Source organism: Megalobrama amblycephala, linkage group LG6, assembly GCF_018812025.1.
Source record: "Megalobrama amblycephala isolate DHTTF-2021 linkage group LG6, ASM1881202v1, whole genome shotgun sequence".
NCBI classification, from domain to species: Eukaryota; Metazoa; Chordata; class Actinopteri; order Cypriniformes; family Xenocyprididae; genus Megalobrama; species Megalobrama amblycephala.
In genome coordinates, this window is record NC_063049.1 from 34,680,686 (window position 1) to 34,707,125 (window position 26,440).

General features: G+C 40.3%; 1 protein-coding gene across 2 annotated transcripts in view; it reads right to left on the reverse strand.

Annotated features, from left to right (window-relative positions):
• erbb4b (erb-b2 receptor tyrosine kinase 4b) overlaps nt 1–26,440 on the reverse strand; it is a 373,945-nt gene that overhangs the window by 83,221 nt on the left and 264,284 nt on the right. For both annotated transcript variants that reach the window (XM_048194319.1, XM_048194320.1), the window contains exons 7-13: nt 25,182–25,323; nt 20,155–20,268; nt 18,907–19,033; nt 17,782–17,855; nt 13,131–13,221; nt 9,469–9,668; nt 6,442–6,574 (exon numbers count right to left, since the gene is read on the reverse strand). In XM_048194319.1, the coding sequence (XP_048050276.1) occupies nt 6,442–6,574; nt 9,469–9,668; nt 13,131–13,221; nt 17,782–17,855; nt 18,907–19,033; nt 20,155–20,268; nt 25,182–25,323 (881 nt within the window). The remainder of the gene's footprint in view (nt 1–6,441; nt 6,575–9,468; nt 9,669–13,130; nt 13,222–17,781; nt 17,856–18,906; nt 19,034–20,154; nt 20,269–25,181; nt 25,324–26,440) is intronic.

Genomic DNA, 26,440 nt, shown 5'->3' on the forward strand with positions numbered 1-26,440 from the left:
AATAACATTAAACCAACAATTAATGTCATGGAAAATTATGTTATAAAATATTTATAGTGTGGAAAGGATAGAGAGTTTGAAAATTGTGTGTTAAAAGAGTTTATTTTCTAAAACCCCACAAGGTCAAAATTGCCCGTAGTTGAAGAAGCACTCTCATATGTGTGTGTGTGTGTCTGTTTATCTGCCATGAATCTTTGTGCCTGTGTGAAAACAAAACGTCTCGGGTTACAGATGTAACCCTGGTTCCCTGAGTAGGGAACGAGACGCTGCGTGACAACGCATTGGGAACCTTCTGCGTGATGTCGTCACTGAAGCACTCATGTATCTAACCAATCGCGTAGCGAGACGTCAGAGACGGGTGACGTCACGGACCAGGAAACTATAAAGCACACCCGGATGCAGAGCACGCTAGCTTCTGAATAAGTCTGAAGCAAGCACTCGCAAGTGTGCAGGGGTACGGCAAGAGACGCAGCGTCTCGTTCCCTACTCAGGGAACCAGGGTTACATCTGTAACCCGAGACGTTCCCTTTCGTGGGAACTATCGACGCTGCGTGACAACGCATTGGGAACGCAATCCCAACTGAGCCGTAGCTCAAACACTTGTCAAAGTTATCTTGACAAAACGGAGGACCCCAGAGTGGAGCCGATATCAAGGTTATAATACTTAATAAATGTGTGCTGGTATGACCATCCAGCTGCATCACATATATCACCCATGGAAACTCCTGACATCAAAGCTTTTGATGCCGCCATACCCCTAGTTGAATGGGCGCGAACATTCAAAGGAGAAGGCTGTCCGGCCGCTTCATACGCAAGTGAGATGGCCTCGACCACCCACTTGCTCATTCTCTGCTTCGATGCTGGGCCGCCTTTTTTAGGGGACCCATAACAGACAAACAATTGATCTGACTTACGCCACAGGGCAGCTCTGTGGACATAAGCATCCAAAGCCCTTACTGGGCACAGCAGATTAAATTTTTCCTGATCCGCAGATTCAAATGGAGGAGGATAGAAGGCCTGAAGCACAGTGGGGCCTGGGACATTGGTAGGGACCTTTGGGACATAACCCGGTCTAGGATACAGGAAAGCTTTCACCATTCCTGGAGCAAATTCAAGAAAAGAAGGAGCAACAGAAAGTGCTTGTAAGTCTCCTATCCGCTTCAGAGAAGTGATAGCCAATAAAAGAATCGTTTTAAGAGTGAGGAACCTCTCAGGAACCTCCTCTAGTGGTTCAAAGGGAGCCTCAGCTAACCCCTGTAAGACCACGGCCAAGTCCCAGGCCGGAACCCTTGTGCGCACTGGAGGCCTCAACCTCAGTGTGCCACGGAGGAAGCATGTGACGAGGGGGTCTCGACCTACCGAGATATTCCCCTCAAGAGGAGCATGATATGCTGAAATTGCTGCAATGTAAACCTTCAAGGTTGAGTGAGATAGGACCTCCGAGAATTTTTCCTGGAGGGATTTTAGCACACAGCTAATAGAAGAAAGGACAGGGTCCGTATTATTGTTTCTACACCAGGTAGAAAACAAATTCCATTTGTAGGCATACAACTTCCTCGTGGCGGCAGCATGGGTCCCTGGGACAGGAATCAAGGCTTTTTCCACATGACCCGAGCACGAAGGCATCGCCGCGTGACTTCGATCATGCGAAAAGGATTTCCCCTCAGGGAAAACCCCTTGGTCCTGTGCCACCACTGTAAGGGTCTCATGTGCAGAAGGCCAATAGTAATCACGTTGGACGCAGCTGCCATCAGACCCAACCGTCTCTGAAACGGTTTTACAGTGAGAGTGGTTCGAAGGGAGCCTCAGCTAACCCTTGTAATACCACAGCCAGGTCCCAGGCTGGCCTCAACCTCAGTGTGCCACGGAGGAAGCGAGTAACGAGGGGGTCTCGACCCACCGAGAAGCCACCCTCAAGAGAAGCATGAAAGGCTGAGATAGCCGCGACATAAACCTTCAAGGTTGAAGGCGATAGGCCCTCCGAGAATTTTTCTTGGAGAAATCTTAGCACAAAGCTGACAGGAGGGTGGACAGGGTCCATATTATTCTGTCTGCACCAAGCAGAAAATAAATTCCATTTATAGGAATAAAGCTTCCTCGTGGCGGGAGCTCTGGAGTTAAGGATGGTCTCCACAACCTCAGTTGGAAGACCAGCATCTATGAGCCTGGCCCCCTCAGAGGCTAGGCCCATAGCTTCCACAGTTCTGGGCGGGGATGTATTATCGAGCCGCCCGCTTGCGACAGGAGGTCCTGTCTAAGGGGAAGCTCCATTGGGGAGCCATTTAGTAAGGACACTAGGTCCGAGAACCATATTCTGGTTGGCCAGAAGGGGGCTACCAGTATTAGGCTGACCCCTTCCCGGTATAATTTCTCCAGAACTCCCGGGAGCAAGGCGATCGGGGGAAATGCGTACAGACGTAGCCTCGGCCACGTCTGTACCATAGCATCCAGACCCAGAGGTGCTGGATGTGTTAGGGAGTACCAGAGTGGTCACTGGGTTGACTCTCCCAAAGCAAATAGGTCGACTTCCGCTCGACCGAAATTTTTCCATAGGAGATCCACCACTTCTGGGTGGAGTCTCCACTCCCTGGGCCTCGGCCCCTGCCTCGACAGGGCGTCTGCTCCCTTTATACCCCGGGATGTAAGCTGCCTTCAGAGAGAGCAGCTTCCCTATGGACCATAGGAGGATCCGACGGGCCAAGTAGTAAAGTTGGCGAGACCGCAGACCCCCCTGATGGTTTATATCTGAGACCACCGCGTGTTGTCCGTGCGGACCAACACGTGATGGCCTCTCAGGTCTGGGAGAAAGTGTTTTAATGCTAGAAACACCGCCATCATCTCCAGCCGATTTATGTGCCAGGAGAGTTGATGGACCTCCCATAGAGCCTGAGCTGAGCGACCACTCGTGATCGCCCCCCAGCCCGTGAGGGAAGCATCTGTCGTAAGCATTACACGACGACCAGAAGTCCCCAGCACGGGTCCCTGGGACAGGAACCAGGGATCTTTCCACATGGCCAGAGCACGAAGGCATTGCCGAGCAACTTTGATCATGCGAAAAGGATTTCCCCTCGGAGAAAATCCCCTGGTCCTGAGCCACCACTGTAAGAGTCTCATGTGCAGAAGGCCAAAAGGTATGACGTTGGACGCAGCTGCCATCAGACCCAACAGTTTCTGGAACTGTTTTACAGTGAGTGACTGGCCTAACTTCACCCCTTTCACGGCTGCGAGAATGGAACTCACACGAGCAGGAGACAAATGTGCCTGCATCGCGGTGGAGTCCCAAACTACACCTAGATAAGTGGTAGTCTGAGCCGGAACTAGCACACTCTTTTTGGCATTGAGCCTCAGCCCAAGCCTCTTCATATGGGACAGAACAGCAACTCGATGCTGAACTGCTAGTTGCTCTGATTGAGCTAGAATCACTTTCTATGTAATTCAGTACGCGGATGCCCTGGAGTCTCAGTGGAGCCAGCACTGCATCCACGCACTTCGTGAATGTGCGGGGTGATAATAACAGGCCGAAAGGAAGAACCCTGTATTGGTAAGCTTTGCCCCCGAAAGCAAACCTGAGGAACTTCCTGTGAGAAGGATGGATAGACACCTGAAAGTACACCTCTCTCAGGTCTATCGCCACAAACCAGTCCTCGGACCTGATCTGTGGGATAATCTGTTTAAGTGTAAGCATCTTGAATTTGAGCTTTCATATTGAGCGATTTAACACATGTAAATCTATGATAGGACACATCCTTCTTTGGAACAATGAAGTAGCGGCTGTAGAAGCCTGACAGCTTGCTGGGAGGAGGAACCCTTTCTATAGCTCCTTTTCGCAAGAGTGTCATAACCTCTTGTTCCATAACCAGAGACTGCTCGGGGGTCACCACTATGGGAAAAACCCCATTGAATCTGGGCGGGAAAGACAACATTGAATCTGGGCGGGCGAGGCCCTGTAACCCTTTTCTATGATGAGCAGCACCCATTTTGATATATTCGGTAGAAGTTTCCATTCTGCCATAAAATCTACTAAGGGAACCAGTCTCTCGAGACTGGCCTCTGGTGTTTTTGAGCACTTGAGTCGACGTTCTGGAGCGGCGCACCGGCAGAAAACAGACGAATCAAGTCATGACCGGCTCTCCTCGGAGGGTTGGTGGAGACCGCTGCGCCCTGACGCACACTGGGTGGCAGAGTTAGCATAACGGCCTCCTGAGGGCACCAAAGGGGGACGGGTGTCAGATATTCTAACACAGGACCCCCTCCGGAGGGGGCTGCCCTCATGAAGCCTTCTTGGTGATAATAACAGTCCGCAGATCTGTCTTACTTCACAAAGACTTCAGCTGTGTCACCTGTCCCGGTCCCCAAGCTTTCTGCGGGGGAGCAAGGGTGGTGACACCCTTTTCCTTTAAATTCCTCAGAATTTAATGTATTCAATATTTCATTTAATCCTTAAATTAAATGCAGCCCAAAACAGTCAAAAATGACAGGCTGAATATATTAGAATACAAAGAGAATTATAGCTCGTAATAGTTTGCAAGGTATTATAGGGAAAGAGAGAAAGGGAAACTCCCGTCTGCTCAGTTCCCTCCAGATATATATAAACACATTATATACAATATATACTACGTGCACGCAATCTATGCGCAGCCTTGGCAAACACAAGATCCGAGCGAGCCGTATATTTTTTGTTGCACACTTAATCTACGCGCTGCCTCGGCAAACGCGAGATTCGAGCTATATATTCCTTATTGCAGGCTTAATCCACGCGCTGCCTCGGCAAACGCGAGATCTAAGCCTCGTGTTAGACTTTTATTCCCTCGAGAATAAAGCCAACAGGAGTGGAGATAAAAACTCCCGCTAGTGCATTTCTTTCTTTACACTCCGGGACATTTTTATGAATGAACCGTCAGCTGCTTTGTTTTCGAACTGACGTGCATGCTCCACTCCCTAACACGATGTGTGTGAGGTGGCGAGTCCTCAGATCGATATCACAATATCCACCTCCTCAGAGCTGGGCATGTGAAATACCAGTGCCTCAACCCAGGGAAGAAACCGCAGAGCGTGCTTCCACCTGGAAGACGGCACTGAATCTGGCAGGTAAGGGCAGAGAAAGGGCAGCGCCCGTCTCTAACCCCTCTCTAACCCCTCTGTCAGATCCATTTGTGAACCCCACGAATGGCTTCTTTTTCGCGATCCGCGGGGAACACTGGAACACAGTATTCTGAGAGCGAGTTTCTTTTTTATAGTGCACACAGACGGCTCCCTCGAGAGCTGCCCGGGCTTACTCAACTCCCATTTCTCGCCATAATACGTGTCTTTTTTATAAATATATATATATGGATTGGTGTGAGATACTCTTGTCCTCAGACAAAGATATCGTGACTTGTTTATATGAAATAAGACAAACAACACCAAATAAGACACACGATAACATAGAGTGCTTGCTGAAGACACAGAAGCTAGCGTGCTCTGCATCCGGGTGTGCTTTATAGTTTCCTGGTCCGTGACGTCACCCGTCTCTGACGTCTCGCTACGCGATTGGTTAGATACATGAGTGCTTCAGTGACGACATCACGCAGAAGGTTCCCAATGCGTTGTCACGCAGCGTCGATAGTTCCCACGAAAGGGAACCAAGGCTTTACTCAGTTCTTCACTCTGTCATGGTGCTCACACACTGCTTTATTTGAAGTAAACTTCATATGAGGTAGGAGATGTGGTCACCGGGATAAGACATGTTCCTGGATCAACATATTTTGTTGATCATGGAACAATATTCTTGCTTGAAAATGTAGTCCTAACCCTATCCTTAGCCCTAAGCCTAACCCTACCCATAACATCTCCCTAAAATCAGAGGGAAATGATAGGTGAATAACACTGACATAGAAGCACTTGACCCTGGTTGTAAGCCTAAACTTGACATAAACTAAACTTGTCCCTTAAATCTGATTGGTTGACTGGAATTTTGTTCCGGGATTAACAAAGATGTTGATCCAGGAACATGTTGTACTTGGTGAAATCACATTCACCTGGGAGACGTACCCAGCTCATCTAGCTCACCCAAACACAGTTATTTGTTTTCCAGCTCAACCAAGCTTATGTTTCATCATTGCAACCTGCTCTCCAAAGCCAGGTGACGTGCTGCGGTGCTGTTTTGTTATTGTTTGTCTAGAGGATGGAGACATAAATCTTTGTGAAATCCCTGGAGAACGGAACTAGCTATTGTTCAACCTTTGGAAGACGCATCTTCTACAAGCGAACATTAATAAACACTGGCGCGAAGTGTATGCAAAAAATCCAACAACATAGCTTGAGCACACCTGTGATACTTGAGATTTGTAGATTCATATAGTAATACTCCTGTACAAATATAGTGTTTTGGAGTTATATATACATATCTATATAACATATAAATATTACATATCTGTGGGAGTGTGGCATTTAACAACTTACCCTTCATGCAGGTTGCAGGATTCAACACAGGTGCGTCCCCTGCTAAAGAACTGACAGGACAGGCACTGGTTGGGCCCCGGGCCCCAGCAGCCAGCATCAGAGCACAGCGGGTCACATATCATACGATCCAAAACTGCAAAAGATATGTTTATCATTAATACAAGAGCATTTATGCCAGTAAATAACAAACTTCCCCATAGTTTCCTATCATCCCTCAACTGTCCCACCACTGAAAGTCTTATTTAAATAAATTATATATATATTATTCATTTATAATCCAGCACACGTTTTCAACATTAATACTAATACAAAACCGTTTTTGAGCACCAAATAAGCATATTAGAAAGATTTCTGAAGGATCACGTGCCACTAAAGACAGGAATAATGACTTCTGAAAATTCAGCTTTGCCATTAAAGGAATAAATGACATTTTAAAATATATTAAAATAATAATAATAAAAAAGTTGTATTACTAATTGTAATACTATATTTAATTGCAATACTAATACAGTATTACTGTTTTGATCAAATAAATGCAGCATTGATGAGTATAAGAGACTTCTTTCAAAAACAATAAAAATATGACCGCTTTCAAACTTCTGAATGGCAGTATGTAATTTAAGTAATTTTAATATATACTTTTAAAATATTTATTTAATATTTATTTTTATATGTATGGCAATAGATGATAATACGGATATATTTTTAGAATAAAAATGCTGAATTTTATATTTGCTTAAATTATGCTGTTAATTGTGCAAGTGACCGCTCTAATTGACTTTTTTAAAATGTCACTTGTTCCAAGGCGTCACAATGAAAAATTAATTTCTGTCCATAGCTGCATTTCAATCTATTGCACATTTGTCTCAGAATGATGCTGTCAGTCCACCCCAGGGAAACGTCCAGTCGATAGAGGGAAAAGATGCTTTGTCAAACCATGATTGAACACAATGTACACGCCATCTGTGAAAAGTGTTACTTGTCCGTTCATGGATGTATTAAGCCTGTAAGAAGCTGGCTGTATATGAACTGCTGGCATTTCAATTTGAAATGAGGACAGAATGGTCCTGGCGCCCACCCACTGAGGCACTGGATTTTGCAGCAGCTGGGAGAGTGTTTTAAAATACTGCTGACACCACTTCAGCAAGTCTCACAGACGTCCTCTTCAACAGACAAACTTCTGAAACTAATAATGAGAATTTCATCATCAAAGAGTGCACAGCAGGGTCAAACGTTTTGAAACCGCAGTTAAAATATGGATGTAAACTAAATGTGGGTTACATGTGAGCAAACTTGTGACAATGAGAAGAGAAAGTCATGTTCTTCCTTTCATTGAACACCTTTGGAACGCCTCAAATCATGAAACGGAAGTTGCGATTGTCTTTTCTTCCATATTGTTATGTATATCCGAGTGGAACGGCTTTTTGAAGGAGAAAAGATGTAGAGTAGGACTTGATTTTGTCCATGGGGAATTTATTGGATCGTTTGAATCGTTATGGTTTGCTATTGCTGTGATCTCATGTGAGTGACAGGTTGTCACACGTCATCAAAGAAGAGAAAAGATGTCTTAGCAAGAGTGAGGGGAAGTCATTTTGATTAAAGAACACTGAAAGATTCCATAAAAATATCATCCATTTTGATATTGTGGTGAATTCAAAGAAAAGAAATTTTGACATTCATGTATATTTTTAAATTCAACTTTACACTCAAATTGTTATGCTGCTAATATATAGTAATATGTAAGAAAAAACAATGTAGTGTGTTACTTTGAGGACTTCTCTAAACAGGGATTTCATTTACAGTAAGCACTGCTGAACACCAGGGAGGAGATATTTTTTACGTGATTACATTTATTTGCAAAAATCGATGAATAAATGAGCATTAACATTTAAAAGTACTCCAGAGAGAACTATACAAAAACCTAGCCTTTCTCAGGGAACAACATGTTCTAGTTCAAGGAACAACTTGGTGCTTAACGCAGGTATCCAACAGCATAAGGAGCGGCAGATAGAAGTTGGAAGCCCTTTCAGCTGTACATTTGAGGCAGATGGATCAAAAAGATGCCAACTTCAAAGTTTTAACCTGGTTGAAAACACACAATTCGGGTTGTATTGACGTCAAAAGCAATGCTGGTTGGTTTCCAGGGAGATAGGTAAGAGCCGGGGGGATCGCTAAGCCCAACAAAAGGCTACGGTTGCCACGAGACATTAATGATTGCTGTTGCATCACAACATCCTGCACATTGGAAAAGAAGGGGGAAAACAGCTTTTTAGATAGTCATAAACATCACTCAGCAGATAGAAAAGAGAGAGTTCTTAAAGACAGAGGTGAAGATAAATTCCCTGTGGTGATTATAGCTTCTCCCAGAAGAAAAAAAAATAATCTGAAATGTCAGAAATTGTTGCAGGGTCTCCCTGCAATTAATTCTCTGTGATCGTCTATGGAGCGACTTAACATTTGCAGAGAATGGGTAATTAGATTGGCGGTCCATGCACAAACCTGAGGCATTTGGGGTCTTTTTTCAGGTTTACAGTAACCTCGTTCCACACATCTTCAAGTCTTCTATAAAATAAAAAAATAAACCTCAAAGAAGTCTTTATTCTGGATCTTGGGGTGATTTTGAAAGGTAAAAAGGGAGCACATAGTAGGGGGCTTGCATCAGTACTCGTATTTCACTGCAGAGTGAGACTCTGATCGCCTGACATCTCCTGACCCCCTCCATCTGCGGAGGAACCCGGGGCTCTCATGACCCCCGCTAGGCGCAGTGAGGTGCGCTGACCCAGCCACAACGACAGGTATGAGGGAGCCGCACCAGCACCTTCCAAAGTGACCGAATTTAAGTCAGCGAGCTCTCCGTGAGGCGTCGTGATCTCTGGCTGTGGTTCCGGTGAACCAGGACAAACAGCAGCTGGGAGACTGAGAACCATCCTAGCCTCAAGACTTCTCCTCACAGGTTAGATGCTGCAGATATGACTAATTTATCTTAAAAACGAATGGAATAATAGTAAAACAGAGCGATGGACTCACTGCACTCCTTAGGGTTGCGGTTGTTGCGGATCAGGGCTTTCTGAGTGTTGGTGCGGAAGAGTCGTGTCCAGTTGACGGTGTTGTAGTAGCAAAGTTGGCTGTTGTTGGTGACATACACGTTTCCAGCACTGATCTCGTTAAGAGACTGCAGCTGCAGTGATGAAATCCACTGTTGCTTCAGCACCAGAAGAGAGATGCCACTAACAAGAGAAAACACAAGGGGGACAAAAGGTTACTGTTAACACTTTAAAGAGGGGTTAATTCAGCTACAAAAATAAATGATATATATCCATCCATCCATCCATCCATCCATGAGGTGTAGCCATCATTTCAGAAGGGGGACAGAAATATTGGGTGTAACACCACTTTTTATCTGCCCTTTCTCTAATTGATAGTTTTTTTTATCTCATCTTTTCTTTTTATAAGAAATCAAATACACTGCTGAACAATAACCAATATCTATTATTTTCTCCCTATATTGTATGACAATTTTATGATTGGTTTTCTGTACTACAAACACTTGTGCATTAAGTCCTCATGGATTTTATACAATGTTTAAAAAAAATAAAATAAAATAAAATAGAGCACCTATCACAAGATTGTAAACATTACAATTGTAATTGTACAATAGAAATATGTCTCTTCTGCTCACCAAGGCTGGATTTATTTAATCAATAAAAACAGTAATCAATGCAGTAAAAACAATTTTGTGAAATAGTATTAATTTAAATTATTAAATATAACTTAAAATAACTGTTTTCTATGTGAATATATTGTAAAATGTAATTTATTCTGTGAATTTTCAGCATCATTACTCCAGTCTTCAGTGTCACATGATCCTTCAGAAATCATTCTAAAATGCTAATTTACTGCTCAAGAAACATTTCTGTTTAATATGTTGAAATGTTGAAAAACAGTTGTGCTGCTTCATATTTTTGTGGAAACCATGATACCATTCAAACATTTGTGGTAAGATAAAAAAAGAGGGAAATTAATACTTTTATTCATCAAGGATGCATTCAATTTATCAAAAGTGACAGTGAAAGTAAATGCAAATAAATGCTGTTCATTGAACTTTCTATGCATCAAAGAATCCAGAAAAATTAAATGTATTATGGTTTCCACAACAATTTTAAGCAACTGTTTTCAACACAGATAATAATCAGAAATGTTTCTTGAGCAGCAAATCAGCATATAGACCCTTTTCACAGACAGTGATGATGCGTTTTAACGGTCATCAATATCGTAAATCCTGCAAAGTTTTTTTTTTTTTTTTTTTTAAATGTATGTACATTTATAACACTATACTTAGTATTATATTACCTTTTCATCAAATTACAAAAATATATTTAATGTATTCTCTCATTCACCACTGTACCCAACTATGACGACTTCCGCTTCTAAGAAACCCGGAAATTTGAAAAGGGTCTATTAAAATGATTTCTGAAGGATCATGTGACACTGAAGACTGGAGTAATCATGCTGAAAACCCAACATATTTAAAATACATTTTAAAGTATATTGACATAGAAAACAGCTATTTTAATTTGTAATAATATTTCACAATATTACTGTTTTTACTGTATTTTTTTTTTTTTATTAAAAAATGCAGGCTTTGCGAGCATAAGAGACTTCTTTCAAAAACATTGAAAAGGTTGTCAATTAGCACTGCATTATTCATATACTTTATTGTCAATAAATACCTTGAGATTGCTTGGAAAACACACATAAACCATATCTTGTCACAATCATGTTTATTGTCTTCACGTTTCATCAGTCAATAATACATTTCTGCATTTTATTCAGCTGCTGCTACAGCGAATACACATAGCTGAATTACTTCTACAAAACCATTTTGGACATTCTGCGAGAGAGCACCCTCCGTCTTCCAGTATGAATGAAACATATATTACACGAGATAATGTTTAGATCGCCTTATTTTATATCATCCATCCATCCATCCATCCATCCATCCATCCATCCATCCGTTTGTTTGTGTGTGAATAAACAAACAACTCACAGAAATGTATTAAAAATTTCATTACAAAATAAAAATAGATTATTACAAAATACTAATTAAACATTTGAAAGCTTTATATATGAATATAATTACCTAAATAAATATAATACAATATAAAATGTTCATTAAAACTATAGAGTTATATATAGTTTGTATATCAAACTGAATTAACACATTAAATTAACAGCCACAATTTTAAACAATTATAAACAACAAAGAAGACCAGACTGCTTTTAGCCTGGAGACTTGATCAGATCCGTATGAGTAAGAACGAAACAAAAGAATGAGATCTGACACAAAGAAAGCTGAAATGATGGCTTCGTGAACAAAAGGCATGAGCGATTTGTCAGTATGAGAGATGCTGTTGCCTGTCTAAAGCAAGTGTTTAGCTTGCATCCCCCATCTAGCGTCGCAGAGGATCTCCCACTTCAGATGTGATGAGATCGGTTAATGCCGAGGCGTAATCACAACAGTGTTTTTAATCACAGGCAGGCGTGCTGAAGAGCACATCAAAGGGGCTTTGAGACGGCCGTCAGCGGAGAGTCAGAGAGCTGCGGCAGAACGTGCAGGTGCACTTACACACTGACATCGCTCTCATCTCGCCGATCTGCCTCTCGGAGACTTCTCTTCTGTTTCTCTTTCTCTCTACATTTCTCTCGATGTGTTTCAGGCAGAAAGCCAGTGTCAGACACAGAGTACATCATGTGACAAACGGTAATCACTACAGCGGTAGAGCTTTCAACAAATGACCCACAAATGTTAAAACAGGCTGGCGGAACTGTGCTCTCGCTCTCTTTCTGCCTCTCCTGACTCTTTAACTCTAAGCAAATGGGTGTTGCACTGTGTGAATAGAGCTTTTCATTTGTACTCTTTGAACTCTTGGCAAGAAAGCCTCAGCCTCTTTAGAAAACACGAAAGAGGGGATTCACTAAGAATGAATTACGCATTTGCACATGCTGTCTGCGCTGTTTTACTAAAAGAATGATGCAAATCAGGAGATAATAGAAAAGTAGTCAAAATTACAGTTTAAACGGCTCTAAATTTAACAGGCTTACAGGCTAGATATTCATCAAATGATAATACTGCAGATTATCATTTGATGAATAAATGCCATGATTAATAGAAACTGAACATCTCTTTTAAGTAAACATTCATTAACCACCTCTTTAACATCGACGATAAAGGCACAACACATCAAACAGGCTCTACATTTTGTAAGCGGAACACAAATCTGTAGCGAATTATAATGAATGCTTTTGCAAGCTATTTTAACTTCACATGGTGTATTCCAATTAATTTTAAGGTTTTATTACAGAACCGCGGAAAGACAACAAATACAAAGTTATTCACTCGACTTTCACGGTTTGCTTTATGCAAGTGATAGAAGTGATAGAAATGAATAATTTTCATCATTTTGAATTCAGGTGTACATAGTTATTTGGGTTCACTGCTCTCAATATAATTCTTTTGTTTTGTATAGGCTACTTCTGTGTTATGTTTCCGACTTGAATGTGTAATAACGAACACCTGACTCGGAAGTATGAGTTTCCCAGATGCACTTGAAGACAGAAACAGACCTTAAGAAATATGAGGAGGGGGATTATTCTGGAGCTGGCAACAAAGAGTGAGCCCTGGATCTTACCTGTAGAGAGACCTGCCTCCGATGGTTGCCAGATTGGAGAAGACACTCAAATCAGTCATGTTTTCTGGCCAGGACTGAATGTTTAGAAAACCTGGAAAACATAAGATAACACATACAGTGAGCCAAATGATCAGTCAACATAGTAGACATGGTGCCACCTACAGTTATTAAGAGAAATGCATTACTTTCATTGCGGCATGATAAAAAAAAGCTCCCTCGTGGTAGCTTATTAAAGTCAGTAATGAGTGTGGATGATCAGTGCTGAGCAAACAATTGTGTCATTTGAAAAATATTACCACTTTATAATGCCTATATTTTATTCTCATATCCTGCATCTATCTCCGTTTATTTAATGCAGATTGAAGAGCTGATAGCTATAGATCAAGGAGACATTTTAATAATGGATTCAAATTAATAATTTATTGAAGGGAAAACAATCCTGTGCATGCGCCAAGAAAAGACAAACAGGCCAAGAGAAAGAAAAAAAGAGGACTTTCTTATTAAAGGACAAGGAGAACATAAATTACTCAAATTACTTTAACAATGCAAAGCTTGGATGGTGCATATTTCCAGGATTAACTGATATTTGATTGCCTTCAAACTAATTCATAACTTTCAGAGGGACATGCTTGAGCAATAGCAGTCTTATGTTAAGAAACTAATATAAATATTATTCCTGCTGAGAGTTTATGGTCATATCTCTAGGCCAAAACTTGTAGTTATCATTCCTGGTCTGCTTAGTTGTGGTTCATTAAAATTTTGGATACAAAAGTTTGGATTCCACACTCATTAGCATGTCTACCGGAAAAGACTACAGTAAATATTAATGCAGCCATTTGATTAAGACATTTGCCTCCAGTGATGGTTTTCTGGAGAGAGAAATGCCATCAATAAATCATAAGTCATCTAAATTTGATATATTCTGACATCAGATAAGCTCTATTCACATTGTTGATAGCCAGACTGTTTATTAATGCAAAACCTGCAAAAAGTGAGCCTAAAATGGCACGATTTTCACTCTTAGAAATGGATAGCTTCAGAGCTGAAATGGGGTTAAACGCTTCAGCATTTGCATTTTCCGCTGCCTGAGTTATTTCGTCAAAGGTTGTGGAAGCAGATTAGAGGAAGTGCCTCAGTGAGGTGTCGTTAGCGTGGTGTCTGCTGACACTAATTGCCTTAATGACAAAACTGTGCGATGGGAAGTCTAAGAGAGTGTGTGTGCAGTGCCTTGAGAGTGGGCCGCTTGCCTGTCTCTGTTGTAATCTGTTTATTTTACGTGTGGAGGCGAGACTTCATCATGATAATAGTGCTAACGAGGTCCCAGCGAACACCTGTCGGCTCCAGACTAACATCAGGAGAGTAATGCTGCCCCACAAATGAATTACACACAAGAATCACAAAGGGAACTGCTGCAAATGAGTCTGAGTAACACAAAACATAGCTGACGACACCAGAGGGTTTATAGATGTGCACCAACATGTTCCTAAGGCTAGGATCTAGGTCATACCTCAGAAATGTTTATGCACATACCGTATTGTATGCAGTTTACTGTATACAGTATTGTTATATCAGTGCATATAAAGTACAATACTGTTCAAAAGTTTGGAGTCAGCAATATATTTTTTTAAAGAAATGTATGCTTTTATTCAGACATTTATTCAGACATTTTTATTTAAGACATTTATAACATTACATTTTTTTTCTAATTCAAATAAATGCTGTTCAACATTATATTTTTAATAATTTATCTAATTATTAAAAATATTAAACATCTTTCAAATAATCATTTAACAAAAAAATAGTGTGGAAAACTATATTTTAAACTAGATTTGTATTATATGTTTCTGGCTGAGAAAATGCAATAAATAAATTTGGAGAAATATGAGACATCATCATCAAAAGGCTGCAAAATATTTATTTTTTTTCTATTAGAAAATATTGATAGTTTTTCAGCTGTATGTCCCAGTGCTAACCCCCTCAGGTCAGCCTCTTCTGTCCATCTCTTTTGAGAGATGATTCACACAGGGCTTGAGCCGAAGGCAGTGCCGGCAAGAGCCACAGGCATTTCCTCAAATCTTCAAATACTAGTGACGAATCATCCATCTGAGGATGTGAAATGATCGTTTAATGTAAGTCAGGGTTGTTTGGGGTTTACTGGGAGTCATACTGATCATGCACCCATACAAAAATGAAATAACATCAATCTGAAGGGTCTTTCATTTCAGCTGCAAATTCTCACAGCTAGACAACCTTCTTCAAGCCTGTTGGCGATCTTCGATCCAAAATGTACACTGAATTTAGTCAAACGGAGAAAGTAAACACATTCAATTTAAAAACCCACTGTAAAGAAATACATAGAGTAGGAGCCTCTGGATCTGTCAAAGTCTTCAAGCTGGGGGTCACAGAGCAGAAATAACACCTTCCAGTGAAGACGTTGCTCTGTCAGAAACTGTGGCCACCTGCATATAGATGTGACAGCCTGACATGCATGCCTCACTGACTTGGAAAGCCCTCTTTGCTGTCACCACAGCAAGAGAGAGCGAGAGAGATAAAGAGTGAAAGGAAGAGAGAGAGAGAAGTGTTTTCAACTGCTTTCATGTTTCTTATGAGCCAAGAGTCCTGCTCTCCTATGGGAAGCTCTCTTCAGTTGGAGAAATCTCCCTCATCATGTATTCATCATATATAGGGCCTCCCCGCTGAGATACAGAGAAACGGACACTCGTACAAACACACACATTTACACACATCCCACTAACACGTCTACAAATGCACAAACGCATTAGATCTTCCTCTTTGCTTTGCTCCATGTGTTTTTGATGTAACTCTTCAATAAAACAGGTGGATTATGTAAATCTGGGCATGTGAATCAGCTATTTTTATTTTACAGGCCCTTCTTTATGGAAGCATGAGTTAAGGAGTGTTCCAAAATGTAGGAAGTCTTCTGTCTGTTACCTTCTAAGGTAAACACTCTCCACCTACTAACTAAAGCTGGGGACACACTTAATGATTGTAAGGTCGATTATGAATGTAAATCGATACTTGCGACTGATTGCGCTCAAACGGATCCAGTCAGAGCCAGTTGCGTTCAGTCTGTGATAAGAGTCGGTGTTCAAATTCCATGTGTGAGTATATAAATCTGCTTCAGTCGCAGGAAACAATCGCTGTGTGTTGAGCTCAGTCTTAGAATGTTTTAGCTAGTCATTAAATGTGTGCCCGGCTTAATGCGTACACATTATGGAAAGCATGCTAACAAGATGGGATTTAAACTTTGTCGGCTGAAGAACCAAGTTTGATTTGAAGAAGAAAAATGTACTAAGCACAATGTTCTCTTACCATTGTTGATTTCTAACACACTCACTTTGTTTGTTGTGGTCTTGTGGCTGTCAGAGTAGAAACGAAAGCTGATGCTCTTTGTACGAGTAATTTACTGTTGTCTACTTTCACATTCATACGTAGATTGTGTGAGCTTATTTTGTCCATTAGATTAAAAGGTCTGAAAAAGCCCATAGACTTACCCGCATATAGACCCTCCCATTGAAGAAATCCCCTTCTGTCCCCTATATAGCTGCCCTATATGGGGACAGAAGTGGCTGAAAGTGGACAAAAGAGACGGATTAAACCACCTGGTGTAAACGGGAATGTCTTTCTCATCTACTTATGATCCGATCAATCAAAATGCATCTTAATACCAGGTGTAAGCAGGGCCTTAATGTGTTACATAATGCTCATCATGCAAGGTGCGCAGTAAATATAACTTGACAGAATTTGAGTTAGCAGTGCTTGTGTTAGCACATACTCTAATAAGCATAAACATATATAAATATTGGGTAAAACTGTTCATTTTTAATTTGAATGAAATATTTATCTTTACACATTTCAGTCATTTTTTTAAAGAAATTAAACTTTAATGTATTTAACAGGCATTACATGAAAAAAACTCAAATAAAACGTAAATATTTATATAAATACCTTGGCGACCAACATGTTGCATTGAACAAGATGAGGTTATAATGTGCAGACAACCCAAGTTACAACAAAGCTGCCGTTAGAAGTTGCTTTTTCCTATAGAAACAGTCAGACGCGCACTTCCTACAGAGACACATGCTTAGGACTGCGCATGCGCGTTAGCTTGATCTAGCCTGAAAAATGCATTTTTTTGTCATTATTTGAGCGTTTAGAAACAACATTTACGTGACAGTTGTTGTCAGATTTCATTGGTGATTTCAAATATGAAATTTAATCGAAAGCTTAGCGAACAGCTTTGGAGAATTTGATGTTTCCCCATTCAAAGAGATAGGAGCTGCACTTGCATGCCCGAGAGGCATGCCAAGTGAAATGACTTGTCCTAAAGAGGCTTTGGTTACAATGAGGTCAAATAAGTCACTTCCAGATAAATAAATAAACACAAAATAAATAAAAAATCATGATGTAGCCAGTCAATATTAGCATATAACATTTATTTAAATATGTGCCTGCCAGAGAAGAATAGGCTCTCCCTATTGAGTGCTGGTTCTTCAGGTTTCTTCTATGTCATTTTTGGCTTGCTCGCTTTGTGTTTGTAAGGCACTATACATTTTTCAAGGATGCATTAAACAATATGTGCTATATTATTATGTAAAAGCCCAATCCAAATAAAACTAACTTGACTTACCAGTGATTTCTCGAACGGTGCGGAACACATTGAGTTTCTCTGGATCCAAGGGCTCTATGTTGTGGTATATGTCCCTGTAACACACACAAAGATCGATGCAAATACACATCATGCTAAGAACATACTGAGAGCCACATAATTTCTTTAACAAATCAAGAAAAACCTGGCATTTTGCTACCAGATGAAGCTGATCGTGTAACAAGCTCTAAAGCTAATCGTGGGAAGCCCATTTGTAAAAAAAACCCCGCAAAATATTATTAGAGAGTCCAGAAGTGCAGATTATGAATACAAAAGCATTTAACCAGTGTCTGCTGACCACATCCATCCCAGTATTTTCTAGACCTTTTTTTAAGTCTCCATGCCTTATAATGTTCTTTTGAGCAGTACAGCAGGTTTTAATAGCACCACTGAGCTGAAGATCTTCGGGGAGGACGTGTCCAGAACACCTGCTGACTCGGCATGTGTGAGAATGTGCACATGGGAATACGTGTAAGAAATACGTGCACTCCATATCACAGTTTGTGGTGGAGATGATGTCATCTGCATGCCTATCAGGATGTGCGTATGTGTGCACATGGGTTTTCCCAGCATGCTGCGGCTGGATTGCTCTTTAAGAGCAGAGTCAGCTATAAGGGGTTAGAAGGCCGGCCAATCAGGCGCAGTGGGATCAGAAAGAGGCCACTGGAGGGAGCAGGTCAACCAGAGGTCAAATGGCTTCTTGACAAGCTGACAATCAAATATTTCACAGCACTTACATAAAGAGGGGGCAGCACATTTCTCATATAAAATCACATTAACTGCAATCGTCTTGAGAGTCAGTAGAAGGTCTCGTAGGGCTTGCTTGACTGTCCAAACTCGCAAAGTGTGTTAACGGCACTGTTATGTGAGCTATTAAACTGACCACTGTAGTTTTTTTTTTTTACACAGCCATGATGTGAATGGTTTCTCTAGAGCTTTTCTTCCACATGAATCCCCTCCTGCATCATTAAAGCTGATGTTATCAGATAAAAAGCAGCAGCATAGGTCAAATGGCTTCCGACAATCCAATATCCGATATTCAGCTGTAAAGCAGAGTGCAATGGCTGTGAAGTGAGCCGACAGAGGCCGTGAAGGAGCCACTCTCACCCTTTAATGCCTGTGATGAGGAACACCAGGTTTCCGTTGATCTTGGTGCAGTTGATGAATCTGTCGATGTTGCTGGAGTCGACGGTTTGAGCTGTCTGAAGGCTGGCAGTGCCAATCCCATCACATGCTATAACATAAAACAGAATAAAAATTTCAGGTGATGTTTGATAACTTTGAGAGAAAGAATAATTAATGAATGGTTAATGTCCGGTCAATTGACACTTTCAGAAATTGGTTTGCAATTGGGTTCCCACCAAAATACCATTCTTAGCACATTACTGTTACCAACTATAACTACAAGGCTACCAAACTACAAGGTACTCGTTATTTGAAATCGTCAAGTTAAAGTCAAGCTACTCTAAAAAGTAGTAGTATGCTACAAGCTACTAACAAAAGAAGTTAAATTATTTAACAGAGCAATATCTTTTTCAAATATTTAATTTTTTTAAATAATTAATTTTTTAGTTTATTGCTTCACTGTGCACAATGCATGTACTGTGATGCAGTGTTTTGTCACAATAAACAGTAGCTTGTTTATTAGAAAGGCTGCACTATCCTGATAACAGTGAAGCTACTGTCACACTATTGATACAAATTTGTTAATTTAATAGTTATTTATTCACCAACGCAGGTGTGTTTACCACCTCTGTCATGAAAAAAAATGCATTGCACAAAATGACAGAATAATTCAGAAAGCATCTTTCAATGGTTGAAGGAGATTTAGTTGCTGATGGGGGAAAAAAACAGGCCAAAACAATTCTAGATGGTCAGCAACAAACCAGGTCAACCTCAGCTAGTAATAATTTTAAGCTACACTAGAAAAATTATTAAAACAAAAATATTAATATATTAAAATATTAATATATAGCATATAAATAATAATAAAATAATACTATTATAAATTAAGGAGCGTATTCAATAGCATTGAAGTTTTTGCTTTGGTATCAGATTATGAAATTTCACTGACAACTGAAATTTTGGTTTTGTGGCAATCATCATAGTAAATATAGCATTTTTGTGAGAATTAAAGGGATAGTTCACCCAAAAATGAAATTTCTGTCATCATTTACTCCCCCTCTCAGTAAAGTAGTCCCAAACCTGTATACATTTCTTTGTCCTTATTTGACATTCTTCCAAATATCTTCCTTTGTGTTCAACAGAACAAAGACATTCATACAGGTTTGGAACTACTTGTGGGTGAATTTTCATTTTTGGGTGAACTATCCCTTTAAAGAAGTGTGTGATCACCTTTAGGGCAGATATCAGTGCAGGGGATGCACATCTTGATCCTGTTCTCCTCCACCTCCATCTTGTTGCTGGGACAGGCTCTGACACAGGAGCTGTGGTCCACCACAAAGTTATCTGTCACGCCACACACAGAGGCAGAACAAACTGTCAGACGGCAGCATGCCCCTGAACAAACTCTAAGCAATCTCTGTGAAAAAGGCCATTGACATTTTGTAATGGCAGAGAAGAAATATCCATTCTCAGACAAAAAACATTAACACATCTGCACAAATACAGCGGGGACTGTGGCATGTGTGTGTAGAAAGAGCCTATTTCCGGCAGTGACTGTGCAACGTGACATCCATCACCAGAGAGGAGAGAGGGCTCACAGAGGGCCAGATAAAAGAAGATGGAGCTCTCAAGTGCAGACGTCTCTCTTCACCTCTTACATGTAACGTGAATCTCAGAGTCTTACTGTGGCATTACATTTGACGTGACACCAAAAGAACGAATAAAGGCCTGTACACACCAGGACAAATATCGCACGCGTTTATCGCCAGCGTTTTTCGAGACGTTATTTTGTGTTCATACCCAAGTGATTTTCACTGGCGATGCGCAGAGTGAACATGCAATTTAATTCCCTGACAGTATGTGGCACTTGTGCTTAACGGTATTGCAAATAAACATATTTATGATATTAATAAAGTTAAAGAAGATAAAAATGCAGATATAAAATGGCACATATATATATATATATATATATATATATATATATATATATATATATATATATATATATATATATATTCGTCGTCTTGGTATCAGTGTGTGCTCAGCAAGACCGTTTTGTGCTTGAGCGCCACCAAGTCGTGTTTTACTGTAACTTTAGCAGCTCCAGGCACGTAAACAAAAGCGCCACTCTCATTGGTCGGCCAGTTTTTAACGCGGCGCGTCAAACCAAAAAAACAAACCTGAGGCGTTTTTTTCAAAATGATCCTTTTACGCCTCGCGTTTTTCGCGTCGGTGTGCACACTCACATTAGCGCCGTTTGTTTAGTCTCGAGGCGTTAAACGTTGGCGATAATCGCGTACGATATTCGTCCCGGTGTGTACAGGCCTTAACCCTGGGTAAAAAACACAACCCTCACTCGACAGATTAGTGAAACACAACCAAACTGAGGATTTCAGAGCTGTACCATTGAATGAAGTGGCCTTGTGTAAATGCAGAAGGCAGTTAGGGTTATGGGACGGTTCTCTGAGTACTGCACGATAACATTCATCGTGGACTGAGCACTGGAGTGGGCGTCTGTCAGTGGGCAAACCCTTCATTCTGCAGCTGTGGCAGCCCAGCAAGGGGGAATAATGGCACTCGTGCTCACCTATCATCACTGTTATCACAACTCTGTTTCATTATTTGATGCTGCTTTCTCTTTCCCCGTTCTCTCCTCTTCAAAGAAGTCAGGCCAGTTCATAAGAAACTATTCTATTCACAGTCAGCTCTGTTTTATATTGTATAAAACTGAGTGTTGCATTGTATGCATGCATATAGTACTATATGTATAATACTTTGTTATGATGCTGACATTGCAAAGCCATTAAAACATTAAAATGTACAAACCCAATTCCAAAAACATTGGGACACTGTACAGATTGTGCATAAAAACAGAATGCAATGATGTGGAAGCTTCAAATTTCAATACTTTATTCAGAATACAACATAGATGACATATCAAATGTTTAAACTGAGAAAATGTATAAGTTTACCACTGTGTGGCATCCCCTCTTCTTTTTATAACAGTCTGCAAACGTCTGGGGACTGAGGAGACAAGTTGCTCAAGTTTAGGAACAGGAATGTTGTCCCATTCTTGTCTAATACAGGCTTCTAGTTGCTCAACTGTCTTAGGTCTTCTTTGTCGCATCTTCCTCTTTATGATGCACCAAATGTTTTCTATGGGTGAAAGATCTGGACTGCAGGCTGGCCATTTCAGTACCCGGATCCTCCTTCTACGCAGCCAAGATGTTATAATTGATGCAGTATGTGGTCTGGCATTGTCATGTTGGAAAATGCAAGGTCTTCCCTGAAAGAGACGACGTCTGGATGGGAGCATATGTTGTTCTAGAACTTGGATATACCTTTCAGTATTGATGGTGCCTTTCCAGATGTGTAAGCTGCCCATGCCACACGCACTCATGCAACCCCATACCATCAGAGATGCAGGCTTCTGAACTGAGCGCTGATAACAACTTGGGTTGTCCTTGTCCTCTTTAGTCCGGATGACATGGCGTCCCAGTTTTCCAAAAAGAACTTCAAATTTTTATTCGTCTGACCACAGAACAGTTTTCCACATTGCCACAGTCCATTTAAAATGAGCCTTGGCCCAGAGAAAACGCCTGCGCTTCTGGATCATGTTTAGATATGGCTTCTTTTTTGACCTATAGAGTTTTAGCCGGCAACGGCGAATGGCACGGTAGATTGTGTTCACCGACAATGTTTTCTGGAAGTATTCCTGAGCCCATGTTGTGATTTCCGTTACAGTAGCATTCCTGTATGTGATGCAGTGCCGTCTAAGGGCCTGAAGATCACGGGCATCCAGTATGGTTTTCCGGCCTTGACCCTTATGCACAGAGATTGTTCCAGATTCTCTGAATCTTTGGATGATATTATGCACTGTAGATGATGATAACTTCAAACTCTTTGCAATTTTTCTCTGAGAAACTCCTTTCTGATATTGCTCCACTATTTTTCGCCGCAGCATTCTTGACTTCTCAGAGACACTGCCACTCTGAGAGGCTCTTTTTATACCAAATCATGTTGCCAATTGACCTAATAAGTTGCAAATTGGTCCTCCACCTGTTCCTTATATGTACATTTAACTTTTCCGGCCTCTTATTGCTACCTGTCCCAACTTTTTTGGAATGTGAAGCTCTCATGAAATCCAAAATGAGCCAACATTTGCATTTGCACATGTCTCACTTTCAACATTTGATATGTTATCTATATTCTATTGTGAATAAAATATAAGTTAATGAGATTTGTAAATTATTGCATTAATTTTTTATTCACAATTTGTACAGTGTCCCAACTTTTTTGGAATTGGGTTTGTACTTGTACATCACATTTTAGTTTTTACTTAATTCATTTAAATATGAGTTGGACAATAAAACATTTGAAACATGGTTGAAATTAAGTTTATGTTCTGTTTGGGGTCTCAGGTGGGATTCCTACATTTTTTGACCAATGAATTTCCATGATTTTTCCTTGACTTATAGAGATTGCAATCAAAAAGAGATATTTCTACCCTTAGCCAATTAAATATTTTAGGATTTTGTTCATTTCCATGACTTAACCAAGTCTGAAAATTCCCTGATATTATCAGGTTATTTATAAATGTGGAAATTCTGTCAGGATCACTATCGTCAAATATGATGGATTGGCGGTATGGTTCTATTCTGGGTAAAAACTCCCTGCCCATTCATGCAGCAATGACCCCCTTAGAGTAAACAGAACAGAACCAACATATGCAGATATCATTAATGTTCTAATGACAATGATTTAATGTAACAACATTATTCAAGAAAAATTAGTCTGACTCAAAGAGGTATATCAGAGGCCGAGTCCTGACTGCATGAGAGGAGGAGCTGGGGATGGAGGAGGGTAAATAGCTCCTACAGGTATGCTATGATAGGCGTTGTATGCCTATAGGTAGAAGTGGGTCAGCTGAGAGTCAGCTGATGTGAGCTTGCCTAACGTGACCTGCCAGAACTAATGCTACACTTGATTTCTCTTCAGAGACCCATCAAAATCATACTGAAGATTGAAGTATCAGGTTTGTTAAAAATAAAATTTCCTAACTCTACATAAGGTTGTTTGGGGTCAGTAAGATTTTTTTAAATGTTTTTTAAGTCTCTTAGCTTCACCAGGCTGTATTTATTTGATCAAAAAATACAGTAAAAACAGTAATATTGTGAAATAATATTACTATTAAAAATAACTGTTTTGTATTTTAATATATTTTAAAATGTAATTAATTCCTGTGATGACAGAGCTGAATTTTCAGCATCATTACTCTAGACATCAGATTTTCTGCTCAAGAAACATTTCATATTATTATTAATGTTGAAATCATCTGTGCTGCTTAATATATTTAAAACCAAGATACATTTTTTTTTTCAGGATTCTTTGATTAATAGAAAGTTTTATTTGGAATATTTTGGAGATATTTTGTAACATTATTAATGTCTTTACTATCACTTTTTGTCAATTTAATCAATTAACTGTCATTTCTGATCAACAAAATCTTACTGAGTCCAAACATTTGAATGGTAGTATATGTAGTATATGGATGCCAGTTTTAAAATGCAAAATTATATGCATAGATGCTACAGTTCTCTAATTAGTGTCCACACTGTTCATTTTTCTATTTTATTTCTGATTTCTTACATATATATATATTGCTTTTGCTGGAGTCAAAAAGAAAAACAATAATAAAAATTCATCCCAATCACATTTCTGAAAAACGCATGAATGTGAAGGGAAAATAAATTTAGTTTAATTTTTACACATATATTATTGTGTCTGAAATAAAAATAAAGTAATTCTCAACAGAACATGGGAGTTAACTTAATGTCGTTTTAACGCATATTTTAATATTTTCACAATAATTATTTTGAGATCAAACAATAGTTGGTGGACCCCCTGCAGAACTGCCACAGATCCCTGGTTGAAGGCCCCCTTTCTTTCTTTCTTTCTTTCTTACCCTCCCTCAATTCAATAGGGAAAACAGAGGTCAAGAATCTGAGTGAGATTTAGCAGACAGGCTCACTCCTGGGGCTTTACGTGTAGGCCGCACCACATCAGGGGCTCAGAGGAGCGCGAGGACTCAGGTGCAGCCGATTCGCCTCATTTGCATTCAATCTGAAACATGCTTACATGCCCGCTTGTGAACGCGCCTAGACGTGACACCTGATATCCATTTATGTGAGTGAAAGATCCAGCTTGAACCGTGTTCGTAAGCATACACAGGTTTGTATTCATTCTCTCTGTCTTACGTGGGCACTTTTTGACGCAGAAGGCTCCATATGTGTATTTGGCCCGCGGGTTGTGCTCCAGCTGGAATGTGGTGGGGTTGTAGACGAAGGGCTGTGGGCATTGCGTCACACATGCACCGCTGTCGTTGAAGTTAGTGCAAGCCTGGACACAAGGAAACAAGGTTACTGACAGCAATACACATTTATTTAATAAAACAGCTGACGAAACCTCTTACAGTCTCATTTAAGGGCATTATGCAATAGAAGAATGTGCCAGAACACCACTAATCAGCTCTAACTCGCAAAAAAATGTCAACCAACACCAATACTACATAAAAGCAATATAAAGCAGCAATGCTAGTAATAAATAATGATTCAAACAGGTTAAAGGAATTGAAAAAGCTCTATACTTTATAAATTGGACTTAAGAAACATAAGAAAATATATGTTTTCTGTCTTAGAGTTGCTGAGATGAAAAAAAAAAAAAGAAAAAAAAAAATTGAATGCATTGATCCAAATCCCAATGCATGCCATCAAAGTGCTTTTTCAATTAAAAGGGAACAATTCCGAAGTACAATATCAATGATTACAGCTGAGGATAACTAATTAAAAAACCAGAGAGGTGCGATAAATCGCTTTCTCTGAGGGCTGGAGGAGCGAGGAGCAGTCAGAGACGGCCGGGATCTGCCCAGGCAGCACGTAACAAAAGAGCTACAGAGGTGTGGCCCCCACTCTCATTCACAGCAAAGCATTGTGGGAGGAAATGAGATTTTAATGGTATCTCTCGTGCAAAGAACGTTTCCTATAGGGAGATTTCTGGTCAAAAGCGAGTCATCTGTAGGCAACATGGATCTCTTTTGCAGAAGTGAATATCACAGCTGAACAAAAACTCACAGATAAGGTGAGGGAGCCAGAATGGGTCTGCCGCTGTTACCGTAACACTTATACAATTGCAGGTTTATGGGATGCTGATAAGGCCATAGATGACTGACAGACTGTGTGTGTGTGTGTGTGTGTGTGTGTGTGTGTGTGTGTGTGTGTGTTTGTGTTTGAGGAAAAAAGTTATTACATACAGTACTGAGACATCTAAGAGGGTTGTGTGTGCAAGTATGCTCACTCTGGATGTAAAATTTGAAGTTCGGGGTTCTATTCAACTTGTAACCCGGAAAAGATGTTGACTAGTCGTGAGTCAATGCTTACAAGCACAATGCCTCTAGTTTCACTTTAATTTCTCATTTGCATTATTTCAAACACAGTGATGTTTAAAAGTCTGATTTCCT